Genomic DNA, 16,056 nt, shown 5'->3' on the forward strand with positions numbered 1-16,056 from the left:
TCTGCCAAAATCATCCACTGCATCCTGGGCTATCACCAATCTTCTTGATTTTTGCTACTAGAATTCAATGACTCTGGAAGAGAGATTGAGGCTGTTGACTTTGTGCAACTCTGCGTCGCTTAAATCTAATTCATACACCACACTAGACATTACCCTGTGATGTCACTAGTCCTCTTCGAAAATCAAGGATGAACATCATTTGCCAGCATCAATGAAACAGTCTCATAATTAGTATCTCTATCCCAACGATCCTTTTCAAACACACCCATTGTTGTCCTCCCTGTATTTGACAATCCAGCCAAACTGGGTTTTGGTTATTTCTCAGAGATAATGCTTCATCCTCCTTATCTTCCTAACTTTACACTGTCAATCATTACTTTCTCCTCAGTTCTACCATGTTTTCTTTAAATCTCTTGATTTTGAACTGAAGTCTTTCTTGGTTCTTCTAGCTACTAGTAACCTTGGTAGACTAGAAGCTCCGTGAGGGCAGAGCTTTATTTCTTTCTTTCTCCAATGCCTAGCACTAGGCCAGGCACCTAGTTGGTACTTAAAAATTGCTTGTTTATCAATTCATTGGACCTGAAGTGACTAGAGTGAACACCTGTGAGACATTCATTGGTAGGATTATTCCAAAATAATATTTTATGAAAGGAAATATGGAATAGCTTCAAAGTGATTTAAGTCTTTGTCGACAAGAAGATTTGCTTACAGTAGATAAGACTACAAGTTGTTACCTGTTGAAAAGGCAAGAAGTACAGAAGGTGAGAGCAATAGACAAAGGATATCAATGAATGAGTATGTAGCATGCGGTAGGAGGGTAAGAATAACTTGTGGATAATTGAAAGACAAGAATGGCAAGTACTGGCAGTGGGACAAGAAGGTGTATGTGGCTGGAACACAGAACATGTGCCAGGACATGACAGAAAATGAGAAAAAAACAGGTTTTAAAATTTAATACAAAAGCAATGTGGAGTCATTGTTAGGTTATGAAAAAAGGAGGGGAAGGGAGTAACATGGTTGAAATTACACCTAAGTAAAATAACATGTTCTTATGAGTTGGCTAGATTTGAAGGAAAGATGCTGAACCCTGGTGAAGTAGATAAGAAATAGATTTATGGGAATAAAAACGGGGGAGGATCTCAGTTCAAATGCTACCTTCTGTAAGGAGAACCTTTCTGATCTTCTCTTTTCTCAGGCTGCCTGGGTATACTGTATATGTACATGATGCACACAGTTATTTACATTTTGACTTCCTAAAGGGCAGAGCTTGTGTTTCTGTTTTCAATTGTATCCGTACAGTGCCTATTACATAAAAGCTGCTAAATTCTTATTGACTGATTGGGAAGTTATGATAAAAAAGACTGGTATGGCTTGGTAATAAATGCAGGTTGAATGACTGAATTAATGTTGATGGGCAAGTAGTTAAAGCTGACTGGGATGCTAAATAGTAGTAATGCTATCAGGAGGTGAGGAAAACTAAAAACCCACCAGAATTTGAATATAACAATGAACTTATTTTATACATATCTAGCTTTGGAGTCACACAAATGAAGTTATTGTGTGAGTGAGGAAAAAGATCCCATGAATTGTATGAAGACTGTCCAATATTAATGATACTGAAAAAGAAGAGCAAGAGCAGATCAAGACAAAAAAGGAACGACAACAGAGGTATAAAGAAGGTCCTTGAATTGAGATTAAGAAAAATAAGTAAGGTAGATACGGTTGGAAGAGTCAAGAATAATTGAGGAAAATGTTGCTGAATTTGAGTAGCAGGTAGGTTCTCAAATCCTTAGAAATAGTAGAAATCCAACAACCTCTGACAGTAAAGAACTGACTTTGAAAAAACCATACTATCCCTTTGTACTGTCTAACTTTAAAGTGGAGAGGTTGCTACTAAACTAGATTATTGTTGGAAAGATAACTAGTTTTATTTTATAAAGAGTATCCTTTAAATAGGTATATCCTATTAAAAATTATCTGCAGGGATTGAAATTCCACAATTTCCCCTTGAAGGTTATTCTACTCACTCTTTTCCCCAAAGACAACTTACTTCTTCCCATTCCTAAATTTAAGCTAATTTATTCCATTTTCTATCCTGATTCAAGACACGAATGTAACAAATTTTAAAATGGCCATTCACACTATATAATTCATATTTTTTATTTTTTAAAATTCCTTTTAATTACTATAAATATTATGATTTTAAGATCAGAAGTGTCAAGAGTCTCGAGAGTATCTTTCCTGTCCTTTGACTATGGTGGACAAAAACAATATAATGATAGTTCAGAGGAAGGATGGGGATAATTGATTTACTTGGTGTTATTTTTTTATAAAGATACTAATATATTCATTTTAATTTTAATTGCTTCTTTTTGATAGGAATTATCTAATGCTCTCCTTAGCCTTGATAAATGTCTTATTACTTCAGTTTTAATGTCTAAGAAATTACTAAGTTTCTTTTTTCCTAGACTACATAGGTTCTAATCTAAATATAATTCTTTTTCACAGTTGAATTTACTCCTTTCTGGCTACCTTTTCTAGGAACTTATTTATCAGTATATTCAGTAGATCTTTTCTGATAGTTGCCTCTCACTTTTGAGGATTTCAAGGTCACATCGAGAAAGCCACATTCAGTTTATTTGCACTCTCAGTTGTTCTTGTACTTGCCACTCTTTTAATGTTAAGGAGTTAGATTTTACAGTATGATATAGTATAAGTACAGTGGTTCTGAAGTTTTAAGCATCTGGGTACAAATAAATCCCAATTCTTCCATTTATTTGTTTAAATGACCACCTTGGCTAGTTACAACTTATCTTAGTTTCTTCATCTGTAAAATTAGAAGTCTGGGAATGGGACTAGAGATAACCTAATCTGATGGTTTTTATCACCTCCCATCTCCTGCTATACCTGTTCTTTGTGGGTAAAGGAGTGGTACTCACCATTCAAAGATGAACATTCTCAAGTCTGATCATACCCTTCACAACCCAATGACTCTGAACTTGAGTACAGCAGCCAAGCAGGCACACACACAGCACACGCACACATACACACACTGATCATTCCGTACCCTGCAATCTTCTCACCTCAAAGTCTCAGCCCAGCCATTTCACTGTGCTCTCTGGAATACATGGTCCATGGGAACATATTTTCTTTCATCTGAAATTGTTTCCTCTCTCACTCCTTCCAACCTGCCTAATGACACAGCTTCCCTGGCCCTCCTTTTCAGCATCAGCTGAACCCTTGACTCATTCTCCCTGGCTCACTGATTGAGGCCATGGAGTTGGAATCCTCTTTGCTTCTCCATGTCACTTCCAGGTTCTTCTCCTTCCTCCATCACTCAGTAATCTTTTATCCTTTAAGTTTCATGCTATTCTTTATCTCCTAATGAATCAAAATCCTGTTAGATGTTGCATATACATCCCTAGATCATTTCCTCATTCAATAAACTCTAAAAACTTCCCATTAACCTTCAGAATACAAAATCATCTTTTTGGCATTCAAAGCCCTTCAAAACTTAGCCCCCTCCTCAGCTTCCAGTCTTCTTACACACTTCTTCTTACTCTACCATAGACTCTAACCCAGTGATCCTGGTTTTATGAACCACTCCATCTCTTGGCATTTTCTCTGGCTATCCTCTATTCCTGGAATGCTCTCCCTCTCCTCTGTTCTGCCTACTGTCCTCTCTTTAAGTCCTAATTAAAATCTCCAGGAAGCCTGAGAGCAGGCAGTATCTTTTGCCTTTTTCCCCAGGGCTTAGCACAGTGCCTGGCATAAAAAAGCCCACCGAATGCTGTTGAATTTACGATACCCTAAATACAATCTGAATGAATGTTGAGAAAATAAGGAATATGTATTCTAATTCTAACATGTGAGCTTAGGATCATATTAGTTTTTATTTTAGAAGAAAAATGTCATTTTAAAGACCCAGCTAAAGACTGTCTCTGATTCAGATCTCTTTCAGTGACCTAAAATTTCCCATATATTCACAGAATTAGATTTAAAACTGGAAGGAACCTTAGGGATCATCTAGTCTAACTTTTTTTATGGAGTCCTTTTTATTCTGAATCAAGCAAGCATCAAATGAAACAAGCATTTCCCCATCATTGCATAACAGGAGAGAATTGTTCACAGAATTGTGAATTTCTGTTACTTAAGGCTTGCTTTTCTTCTTGAATATACTGTGAATTCATCATGTAACTTTCAAACCTGTCTTGGTTGTCTGATTTCTTCTGGCCTTTCTTCTGTTCATTTTTCTCTTGTACCTCTCTTCCCTTCCCACCTGTCCACTGAACAAAAAAGGCCAAACACAATCTTGCAACAAATATGGATAGTCAAGCAAAACAATGCTGAGATATGAATTCATTTGTTCAAGGTTGTAAATGAAGAGGCAGAATTTGAACTCAGATTCTCTGGATCCAAATCCAAAACTCTTTCATTAATAGCAAACTGCTTCTCAGTGCAGTTTTTATAGCTTAAGAGTTTTTTGTAGTCCCTAATTCTGCTTTGGCCATTATTAAATCATTGTAATTTTGTTGGCCAAATTTTCATTTACAGGGCAACAGAATTTAATTTGTTTTGCCAGGTTTATTCAATCCTGTCCTACCCTCATTCCCAACTGTGGCATTGAGATGACTATAGGATCTTGAAGCCTGTGCCAATATAGTACATGCACCAGAGGAAGCACTACAAGTTTGAAAAACTGTAACCATGAACTCAATACAAACTGTAAAACTGCTATCTAAGGATGAAATTAGTAAGGATGGGAGGGGCTTGCTTGTAGGTGGGATTTAAGGGGTACATTTTAGGCAACAGAAGCTCTTTTAGGCAGTCTACCATGGAAAATACGATTAGTAAGTGACAAAATGATAGGGGTTTATAGAATTTTGAATTATATAGGAACTTGAAGAAAATTTAATCCAGTACCTCACTTTATAGAAGGAGAACATGAAGATTTAGAAAGGATAAAGGGATTTTTAGGATACTGAGTCCAAGAAAAACAGATAAATGTCATATTTGGGATGTGAAATAATAATTTTTGGACTTTTTAATTCAGCACTCAATCAGCAGACCATGTTTATCCCTTCGATTTATAGGTGGCTCTATATTTTATAGAATTTAAAAAAAAGAACATTAGTAAAACAGTAAAAAAAAATTAAAGAGCTCTTTGGATGTTCCAAAAGACAAGATAAAAATATCTTTTAAAAAGGAAACTGAGAAAAAGAATAGAAAATAGTGGGCCTAAATAGTGACTGGATCATTTGGGAAAGATGAGGCAGAACATTTGCGTTATATAATATTGATGTCACTAAGAGTTTGCAATATTATCTCTTAGTTTATAAAATTGAGATGGAATTTTACCAATATTCAAAATAATCTCTTAAAAACAAATTGCAAACACGTTTTAATCCTATTTTGCAAATAGTTTCCAAGTAGAAACTGGGATTAACAACTTTTAAAAACCTATTCTTATTTTTTGTCACCTTAATTTTTGAATTTATGTCCCTCTCCCCAAAAAGCCATCTTTTGTAACAAAAAATTCAAAACAGGAAAAGGGGTCACCAAAATGAACCAACTGAATCTCATAGTATATATGTAATCTTACATATGCAAAGCCTCTGCAAAGTAGCAAAGGAAATATGATCTGCCCGACTTTCTTTCTCTTAAAAAAGGACAAACAAAAATAAAACCCTTACCTTCTGCCTTCCAAGGCAGAAAAGTGGTAAAGGCTAGGCAATGAGGGTTAAGTGACTTGCCCAGGGTCACATAGCTAGGAAGTGTTTGAGGCCAAATTTGAACCTAGGACCTCCTGCCTCTAGGCCTGGCTCTCAATCCACTGAGCTGCCCACCCCTGACTGACTTTCAATGGATCCATTGCCTACTTTTCATTGGGTCCAGCTCAATTTCTTCTAAGCTCTGAAAACAATTTATTTCCATATTTTGCATATATCTTGCAAAAACTGCCTCAATTCCTTATGAAACAAAAAAGTTTTGCTGTTGATAAAGTGATTTCCTTAGCTTTCAGAAGGAAATTGGTTGTTTTTTTATTAAGAAACTAGAAGCAATATTTTATATTCAGACACAACTTGTCCATAAATACCAATCCTCAATTATTTAAATAAGGTTTTGATGACTCTAAGAGGCTATTTGGAATCAAATAGGTTTAGGATCTAGTCCTGCCTCTGATATAACCTGGCTGAGACCCTAGTCTGGTTATTTAACCTCTCAGGGTCCCAGGCAATCTTCCTAGGACATGTTGCAGAACAGAAGCACTGAATTCCAAATCAGGATCTTATTTCCCAAATGGGTGAAATTACAGATCAGGATTAAAACAAAACAAAAAATAATCCAGAGGATGTATAATTTGTTGACACATCTAAAAAAAACTAATTTGAGAAATACCTTATTATACTTATGAATAAACTACAAAACCCAACTGCTTCGATATAGAAAGTGGACGAAGCAAGTACAATTGTGTCATTAACAGACATGTAGTAGAAATTTATAAAATAAGCTTAAATCAGATTTTTTCCCTTTACTTGTCCTAGAAAGTAAACAGTCATTAGAACATTCAAGCTTTCCCTCTCAACTATGTTGCACTGATCGAAAGATAATTCGTAATAGAGGTAAAAAACTGCCAAGCCACAGTATCTAAAACCAATATAAAACCAATCTTTTCAATTAACATTTAATGGCTTGCTTTTAGTACAATATTTGATATAAAAAATCTGTATTGGTAAAGAATGAAGACAGGCCCCGAGGTTGGTTATATACAAATATGTAATTTGTACTTGTATTCTTTAGGTTAAAAAAAATCACCTTTGTTACAGAAAAATCTTAAAAAAAAAACAAAACAAAACCACAAGTATTTTCTTTTGAAAATGACATTTTCTACTTACTGGGTTGTTTCACATTATGCCCTACCCTAGTTAAGTAATAAAAAAATGAGTTCCAAACACAAATAACCAAATGAAAATATGAGGAAACTTCCCCAAAGTTTTGGCTATAGGAAGGCATGTGAACAATTTTCTTGCTCAACTAGAATTCTTTTTCATAGTAGTTTCTAAATCTCCACATGAAGAAAAACAATCTCTGGTCTTCAATTACAACAAAGTAAACTTCTTTATACTAAACATGCATATCATTTAGTGAATTTTATGATACTTCATTAAGTAAAAATATGAACATAAATGGTGAGCTGAAATAGAGGAGTGAAAAATCTAAGAATTTGGAGGTCATTATTCTGATTTTGGCTACCTGACTTTTAAGCTTTGTGAACCTAAGAAGTAATTTAGCTACTCTTACCTTCCACACACACAAAATGGAAATAACTTATAATACTAACTAGATCATTCTGAGAGTAAATTGTTAATGTAAGTAAAAATCTTTGAAAACTAAAAGGCATTATTCTCAACAAACAGGATTGCTGGTTAGCTGGTGGAATTTTAATGTGTTTTGTGGTAGCTTGGAATTTATACAAGTTTTTGAACTATTCCTTAATATTGCTAGTATTTTTATTTATCTACCCTAAAAGAAGGCTCAGGCTGAAATCTTTACATATGTTCAGTTTTCTGTATATAGGTCACTGGATCCTACAATTAACCACAAATCTAAAATATGGCTATAACATAATGTAACTGAAATTTGATTAAAAAAAGATTTCCAAGAGGTTGAAACATTGACAATTTGAAGAGATTTGGTTTGGATATCTAGATTTGGGAATCTTCTGCATAGAGATGGTACTTAAATTCAGAGGAGATGATGAGCTCTATCTCCTTCAGAATAGCTTCCTTTGGAGGATTGTGTACTTATTCTAATAATTTTGCTGTGGTTCAAAGCATCTATGGGATATTTTCCTGGGTTTACTGTGCAATATTCTTTTGAATATTGTCAGTGGTGGCAAATCTTAAATGACAAAATTGCCATTTAATGCCAAGTTAGATATTACCATTTTTGGTTGAAACAAAAACAAGGACAAAGGTATAATGGTAAAGTCTGTATACTGATTTTGTTTAGTGGATGATAGTTATTTAACTAGCTAAATAATTTTAAAATGTTTTGTCCAAAGTTAACACTGAAGTGTTTAGCCTGACAAAATGATTCAGAAAGAAAAGAGACATTTTGATGCAGAAGTTGTTATATTTGGTTAAAAACAATAACAAAAGCCTCAACAAAACAACACGTGTCATGTCTTTAGGGTGTGTTCTAAAATAAAATACCTTTAGTAGTTGGAACCAAGTAAAGATCCTGTGACAGCCTCAACATAGTGAAAAATTATCTTATAACTATTACAAATGAGAAATAAAAGTGTTATAAGATATGCATTAGTTTATGATCCCAATGAGAACTTTGGATGAACTGTCTTCTCAAAAGGTGCCTTTCTACTTGAGTTCTCTTCTGTTAACTCATATTTTTCAGACTAGTAGTTGACAGAAAGAGTTTTTCCCAAAGGACTGAGTCTGAAGTTTAGCAAGAGGAAGAAGGGCACCAGGAGGAAAGCTAAATCCAAGATGGTGTGATTCACAATAAAAGAGTGGAAATGGATGGTAACCAAAGACAACTATATTCATTGTGTAATTTTGTCTGTTGGTCCATGACAATTAAGTTAGCTAATGCTGACAATGATGACTGTATAAATGAAAAGTAACAATGAAACCGAGTAAAACTAAGTACCTTCTGTGCTAAGGAACAGAATAACCAAAATTAATCTGAATTTAATGCAGAAAGAAGGTTCCTTGAAGTCTGTGACTGTTGTATTCCAAGAACCTAGCATGGTCCATGGTACACAGCAGATGTTTAATAAATGCTAATTGTTGTTTAAGAGAAAGGTTATTTATCTTAGACTGAAAGAGATTAATAATTTTGTGGAGCATGAACTTTTTTGATAAGAAATCAGAAGGAAATTACAATTGACATAAAAGACTTGGAAAAGATTTAAGGAATCAGAAAAATAAATTCTGAAAAGCATTTCAATTTGTTCTCCTAACATATTAAAGATTGAACAAAAGACTTTAGGGAACAGTTCTGAGAAACAGAATAGAATTGGAAAGCTTGGGCCCTTGATCTGGCTCCACCAAATGACTCTGTGCGATCACACTGATTTAAAGCAATCATTTAACTTCACTGTCAATTTCATCATCTGTAAAATGGAAAAATTAGCACCTGCCCTATATACCTTGCATAATATATGTAAAAGCAGCATGGAAAACCTTGCGGAGATAGGCATAGTGGAACATTCTTGTAATCCCTGATCAATGGGTCCTTTGAGCTCAACTGAGCCTCAGTAGGGCAAAAGCTAATGCTTAGTGTCCCCACTAAGCCTGGAACTACTATCCTGTATACCAGGAATGGGGGGAGGGGGGATATAAGGGGTCACCAGTTTCAAAGGTTCCAGGCCAAATAACAGTAAAATTGGGTATAAGAATTCTGCAGACTGCACTTCCAGTGTGGGTGAAATGGGAAGACCTGACCCCTCCCCCCAACAACATTATATATTAAATACTACACTTCCCCTTCGTCCCCAAAGCTTTATATATTTCAAATATCAGGAAGCATATTTAGGACTGCTCCTTTTATGTATGCATTTATACAATCTCTAATGTAAGTGTCATGATACATGAGATTTACAAATACTTTAACAGCTTTTCTACGGAAGGAAATTAGGTTCTAAGCAACTGACCTATAAGGTATAAGGAGGTGTGATAAAAGTCACTGGAAAAAAAGAAAAATTTGTTTTTTAAGAAAATGATGTGAATGTTCCTTGGGACCACCAACCTGGGAAAAAAACCATGTATTTCAATTCCTAATTGAAAGATTTTCTAAGGAAATAAACGTTACCAATGAATGACTCTTCTGTTAAGTAGTTGAACATAAGGAGAAGAGGCAAAGCATTTTAAAGAGACTAAATATATACAATTAAGCCACTGGTTAAAGGTTAATTCCTCTTTGGGACATTTTCTACATCAAATTTCCTACCTTGATCTAATATCTGAATACTTTAATATAAAGGAGATGTATATTTTTATTATATAATTACATATGAAGAGTGTAAAACATTGTGAATGAAATTTTTCCTTAAATATACATACATACACAAATATTTTTATGTAAACTGTGCATTTCTTTCACGAAATATATTCTGATTTGCAAGACTAGATTTACAATGCTCTGGTCTCTGATTTACAATTCTCCCACAAACATCTATACCCATTTTAATTTATGGATTCAATAAAGTTCTACTATATTAGCAAAACTCAAATCTTTAACCCCATCATATTTCAGGAAGAGTAATTAATAGCCATCCCAATAATTTGTAATGAATCTGGAATTTCCCCAGTACCTGGAAAATAGTCAAAGTAATCCCCTTCAAAAAGAGAAAGTTGTCTTTTGTAATGCTGAATATGAACCACTCCCTCTCTGTTCAGGTGCTCCAGAAGCCCAATTCTCAAGTGATCATGTATGCTCACTATTTTAGTAAACCGGTAACTAGAACAGGAAAGAAAACAAACTTAATTTTTGATTACCTAAAGTTTTTGAATGAGCTGCGTAACTGAAACTGATCAAAATGAAATACTCTCATCTCACAATCCTTGGGGGAGGGGGGAGAAGTCATCTGATTGGCAGATGATCAAAATGGAAACCTGATCTAAAATAAAGATAGTCACTTTGTTTTGCTTTGATCATATGAAACCCAACAATTTTATAATTAAAAGCCAAAAAAAAATTTTCCCCTGGCTTGAAGGGGGGTGGAGGGAAGAAGAAACGTGAGATTTGACTCCTCAGTATCATTTCCATCAACTGTGTCTTTCAATGTGTCATGGCAACAAGAGTTTGAAAAGTTGGCATTCTGTAATTTCAAGGTACTGCATTAGTTCCATAATGAAATAGGGGAGGGAACAAAATGAAATTGTAAAGTAAAAATTTAAAATAAAGAATTATGAACCTAACCCTTATGTCTTTGCTTCATAAGATCTGTGCCATGATTTTTTTCTTTTCTCTAAAATTAGTATTTTTTAAGAAAAGGGAAAATCTTATTAAAATTCAAAGAATTCCTCAAATTTTGGAGTGTAGTCATTTGTAGCACTTTTGTCTTATACCTCTCTCCCCTTCCCATCAAAAGAAAAGTAAAATATAAGTGGATACTAACCCTCTTTTATTTTACTTTTTACTATGATTTTCTATAACTTACCATGTTAAGGCTGAAAGTACTGTACTTAAGATAATGAATTATATAATTGATAAAGTTTTAAATACATGACTTTGATGATCAGCCTATAAGATTTTGCTAGTCTCTATCAGTATAGCCATGAACTTAAAAATCAAGTCATTTAAAAAGATAATTTTGAAACCCTAAATCATAATGATATAATTTATCTAATTTTGTTCTCTGATATATTTCACCATTTATGGCTTTGCTAATATATTGAGAGTAGTTGCAGGGGAGTTTTTCACATTAGTAAAACTTTTCAGTGTGATTAAAAAAAAATCTCATCTTAAAGGATGGGCTGGGTTGGGTAATTACAAGTTCACCATGAAGATCACTGCCAGTTTTAACACTAAATCAAAGAAGGATGATTTTATATTGAGACCCAAGTTCGGAAATGACAAATATAATGATGGAGTGACTTGGGATGCAAAATAATGACCTGTTAGTCTAAAAAGTAAAAATGATTCTAATTAATAGTAAAACATCAGCCCGAAGGCTATTATTCAACACTAACTACTGGATCCTGACATAGCAACTCTTTTTTAATTTTTTCAACAACATCTAGTCAATTACATATGAATAGTTTTCTGAAATATGTTATACAACCCTATACTTGTATTAAAGCACTAAAATGGTCCAGTTCTACTTCTAGGTTAGTGTGGCCTCCTAATGGTTTTTCAATTATAAATCATGTGTGTGTTGAATCCCACCCCCTTCCCTCATTCCCCATAACCCTAGACCCCTTCTCTGAAGCCTCTGGTATACTGTTGACCAGCCCTTTTTGCTATATTCTATTTTCCCTTTTCCTGTGGCCCTGAACACTCATCATGCTATTGCTACTTATATGAATGCCTCGCAGTGTCTCCTCTCTTCTTACAGAGTATTACATATAAGTTTGGGCTTTGAGATTTCTCTTGTCTTTTTTCTATATGCCCTCCAATTGGAAATCTTGTCAGTACTCTTGGGTTCAAGTATCATTTTCATACAGTGATTTCTAAATCTCAATATCCAGCCCTGCCTATTAGTTTATGCCTACTTATTTTTTCTTAAATGATCCAATGTGAGGGAATTTTATGCTTGACATACCTTAAAGGAATCATTATCTTCCCCCAAGAACTTGTCCACCAAATTACTATTTCTACTGAGGGAACTACTACTTCCCCATTCACTCAGGCTCAAAACTTTGGAGCAATCCTCGTCTTATATCCAACAGGATACCAAGTCTTATTGAGTTTTAAGTCTCTCACAATCACCTTCACTTAGGTCCTTTATTCTCTGCCCTCTAGCCTACTTCTCCATTTCTCTCAATTCTACACACTTCAAGGTTCATAATGATATCTTCACCTTTGTGATTTTTTTTCTAATTTTAGCCTTGTATTAATATTTATCTCTCCAACTTTTCTTGTACTGTACTTGTATACATCCTGCCACCCCCAATAGAATAATAAACTTCTTGAGGGCAGGAAATTTTTCATTTTGGCTTTATATCCCCTGTATTAGTATAGAGCCATGCACATAGGAGGCACCTACTAAACTTAATTTGATTTTTAAAAATTGACGTTAGCTTTATTCTCACAGAAACTGGCATAAGAATAGTACATGCAAAAAAAGATTGTCAAAGCATTTAATAACCCTGAAGAATTCCCAAATGCCCCCTTGTCCCAATGATAAGAATTATGTGACCTGACAGTTTACTTTTTAGTTGTGCAGGCAGTAAGGCATCACTGGGAAATTAAACTAAGAAGATTTACAAACAATTCTTGAAGACAGTACCTGGGTATTACTATGAAAACATCTCATGAAGTTTACATATTTGTAAAATTCAGTACCCTGGTTCCTCCCCCCACCAAGAAAAAGTATTCAAATTTCAGTGGAAACCTAGCATTTAGCTAATGATGTAAGACCTCCATAAACTTCAAAACTTTCTTTAAACAGAATCACTTAACCTTATCTTTGAGTATATTACCTATCCTGTTTCATAATACCACCATGAAAATGAGATATATCCTTATTAATTTAAGCATTATGTTCAAGTGAAATTGGACAACAAGCTGTTCCCTGAACTTGACATGTTTCTTCTGCATTTATGAATTTTCATAGGTATGCAGGACTACAGAAATATTTTGTTGCATGCCTGTTGCAAACAAACAGGGAAATGATACAGAAGTTTATTACATGGAGCAAGAAGGTATATTTAGAAAATGATTCCTGCTCACAGAGAATAAGGTGAATTAACTTGGAACTTGCTGATTTTTATAATTTAAAAAAATAGTTGAAAAATCACTTTTGGCAAAAACTGGATTAACTAGGTAACATCTCATTTTACCTATAACTGATCTTTGAGAGGAACTGTCAAATCTTATATCAGTATCCTATTCTGCCCCTTAGACATATAAAAAAGTCGATAACTAGCCTATTAATCTCCTATTTCCATATAATTTTGTACGTAGAATGAAAATTCATAACAAGGATCTCTACAATCAGGTTTCAACCTTCCCTTCTAGTCTTATTTTGTATTACCCTAGTCATGTCACCTGAGTTGGACAACTTCTCTAAACTTGATATCCTATTTCTGGACTCTGTGAATTTTCATAGATAATTCTGCAGGCCTGGAACGTGATCTCTCCTTATCTCTGCCTTCAGATGGTTTCTTCCAGGTTCATACCAGGAGGTGTCTTTTCGTGATTCTCCTTAGATGAATGCTCTTTTCTCCTTTAGAAATAATCTCAGTTCACTTTGCTTGGATTTCTCCTTCTTCCTAAGACATTTAAAAAACCTTGGCCTCCCTAGAACTCAGCAAAGTTTTACTTTGCACAAAGCAGGTGCTTAAAAAATGTTGACAGATTGAAAAGAATATCCGGGATGATCATACTGAGGAACTGCATGAACTTTAGTGATCAAGTGAAGAGGCATAATTTTCATCTTTAACATTCTAGTTAATCAAGATATTAACACAGTGCAATAATTATCTGGATATTGATGCCTGACATTCACTTAATTAGTAGTTATGTGAACATAGAAGATAAAAATGTGAATCTTTTAAAGGCAAGAAACCACATATACATCTTCTCTGTTCAAAGATAACAATTTCGTATCTGGTGCTTAGTGCCACATATTACAGAATTTCTTTTCTTGCAAGTAGGATATTTAAGACTTACTTTAACATTTTCATATAAGAAATTCTAACAACATTCATTACAATTATATTTATCATATTATGAATTCTAAACAGTGTGTTTGGGGGTTATTATAAAATAGCAGCCTCCTGATTCTCTGTATCTGGTATCCCAGTTCAGAGAAAGGCTCTTGTTTCTCTTCAAAATATTGCTGTTCCTTATGTTACCTTTTCTGTTTTAAGTCCAACATAAAATTGGATTGTTTGCAGGAATTAAAAAAAACACAATCCCAAATGTTCCAACGAAACAAAGAAAGAATTTAAAATTATTCTTTTGGTGATGGTATATGGCTGGAAGATATGGAACACTCACTACAGTCTCTGAAGAAATTAAAGTGAATTATCTGGTGAGAATAAATAGGATCATGGTAGGCATAAGCTACAATACATAATAAGTAATTACAAAGGAGAATCATAGTGAAGGATGCGTTCAAGAAATGTATTAGTGAAACCGAAATATTGGTTAAATAGAATAATTAATGGATATTCAATGAACCGCTACTAATATTTTTCTCACGATAAAAAAAAAACAACCCAAAACACAAAAAAACTTGATAGGGCTCCCATCAAGCTTGATGTACTCCATGGAGTAAATTGATAGAATATATGGAGAAGAGTGATACAGGATGAACAGGTATGAATGGGCTACAATTTGCATTGTTATAGAAAATACACACAATGATTAGATAACAGGACCATTAATGTTTAAAATGAAAACTAACCATAAAAAAAACTAACAATTTGGAGGAACAATATGGCATAGAGCTGGTAAGAGGCAGAGTTAAGATAGAAGAATAACAGGGAGGAGTCCAATGAACTCTCTCCCCTCTAAAAACAGATTTAGAAAATGTTCTACATTGAACCAATGCTGGGGATCAGGGCCAGACTAGGAGAACAGTATCTGGAACACTCCAGAAGAGAGAACATGAACCAGGGCAAAAGGCAGTCTCAAACCCATACCAGGGAACCACTATGGTAAGAGGAGACAACTGGCAGTTTTGTTACATATGAATCAGTTCCAAGTCACAGATCCATGGCAGATTGAGGAGACTGGTGTTAGGGGTGGCATTCTAGGGCAGGGAGTGGGCCCCTAGGGAATGCATGGAGAAGGAGGGAGCTCAGAAGAAAGCAGGGCTGGTGTGGTTCAGATCCCAAGAACAGAGAGTGATCTCAGTTCTTGCCTTCTTAGCTCAGAATGAAGCCTGCAGAGGAATATGTAGGGCAAGAATCCTAGACCTCAGAGAAACCTACAGCTCTCTTACTCTGATCCAGCAAAGCTTCCTAGGTGGCTAATAGAGAGTGAGTGGCTGGGTCCAGCAGCAGGTCATTCAGACCCAAAGCCAAGTTGGGAATTTGCTGAACTCAGGACCAAAGGTACAGTATTCAGACTTTGCCACAGATCAGGTCACCTGGAAAGCAATGAAGGTTTACAAGTGTCCAACCCAAGTTATCCCTGAAAACCTAGAATAGCAAACTCAAACCCAATACCCCAAAGAAAGAAGCAGTCAGACCAGCTGACAACTTTGTCTAGAAAGTGTGTGGAGCTCTACCTCAACATGAAGCAAAAATAAAGACAAAAAGACCCCACATACCCTGCTCCCCACTTATAAAGCTATGATGGCATTCCCCCTGGAAATTTTATTCCTTATGATTTAGAAGGGTCACTGACCACTAGCTG

At 34.9% G+C, this 16,056-nt stretch overlaps 1 protein-coding gene across 14 annotated transcripts in view; it reads right to left on the reverse strand.

The window, feature by feature from the left end:
• USP15 (ubiquitin specific peptidase 15) overlaps positions 1-16,056 on the reverse strand; it is a 166,889-nt gene that overhangs the window by 23,278 nt on the left and 127,555 nt on the right. For 2 of the 14 annotated variants that reach the window (XM_016425599.2, XM_056797691.1), the window contains one exon: positions 10,337-10,482. The exons of 11 other annotated variants lie outside the window; for them this stretch is intronic. In XM_016425599.2, the coding sequence (XP_016281085.1) occupies positions 10,337-10,482 (146 nt within the window). Of the gene's footprint in view, positions 1-10,336; positions 10,483-16,056 lie in introns of those variants that run through there. One more of the 14 variants, XM_056797689.1, reaches the window with a different exon arrangement.

This window comes from Monodelphis domestica, chromosome 5 (assembly GCF_027887165.1).
Source record: "Monodelphis domestica isolate mMonDom1 chromosome 5, mMonDom1.pri, whole genome shotgun sequence".
NCBI lineage: Eukaryota > Metazoa > Chordata > Mammalia > Didelphimorphia > Didelphidae > Monodelphis > Monodelphis domestica.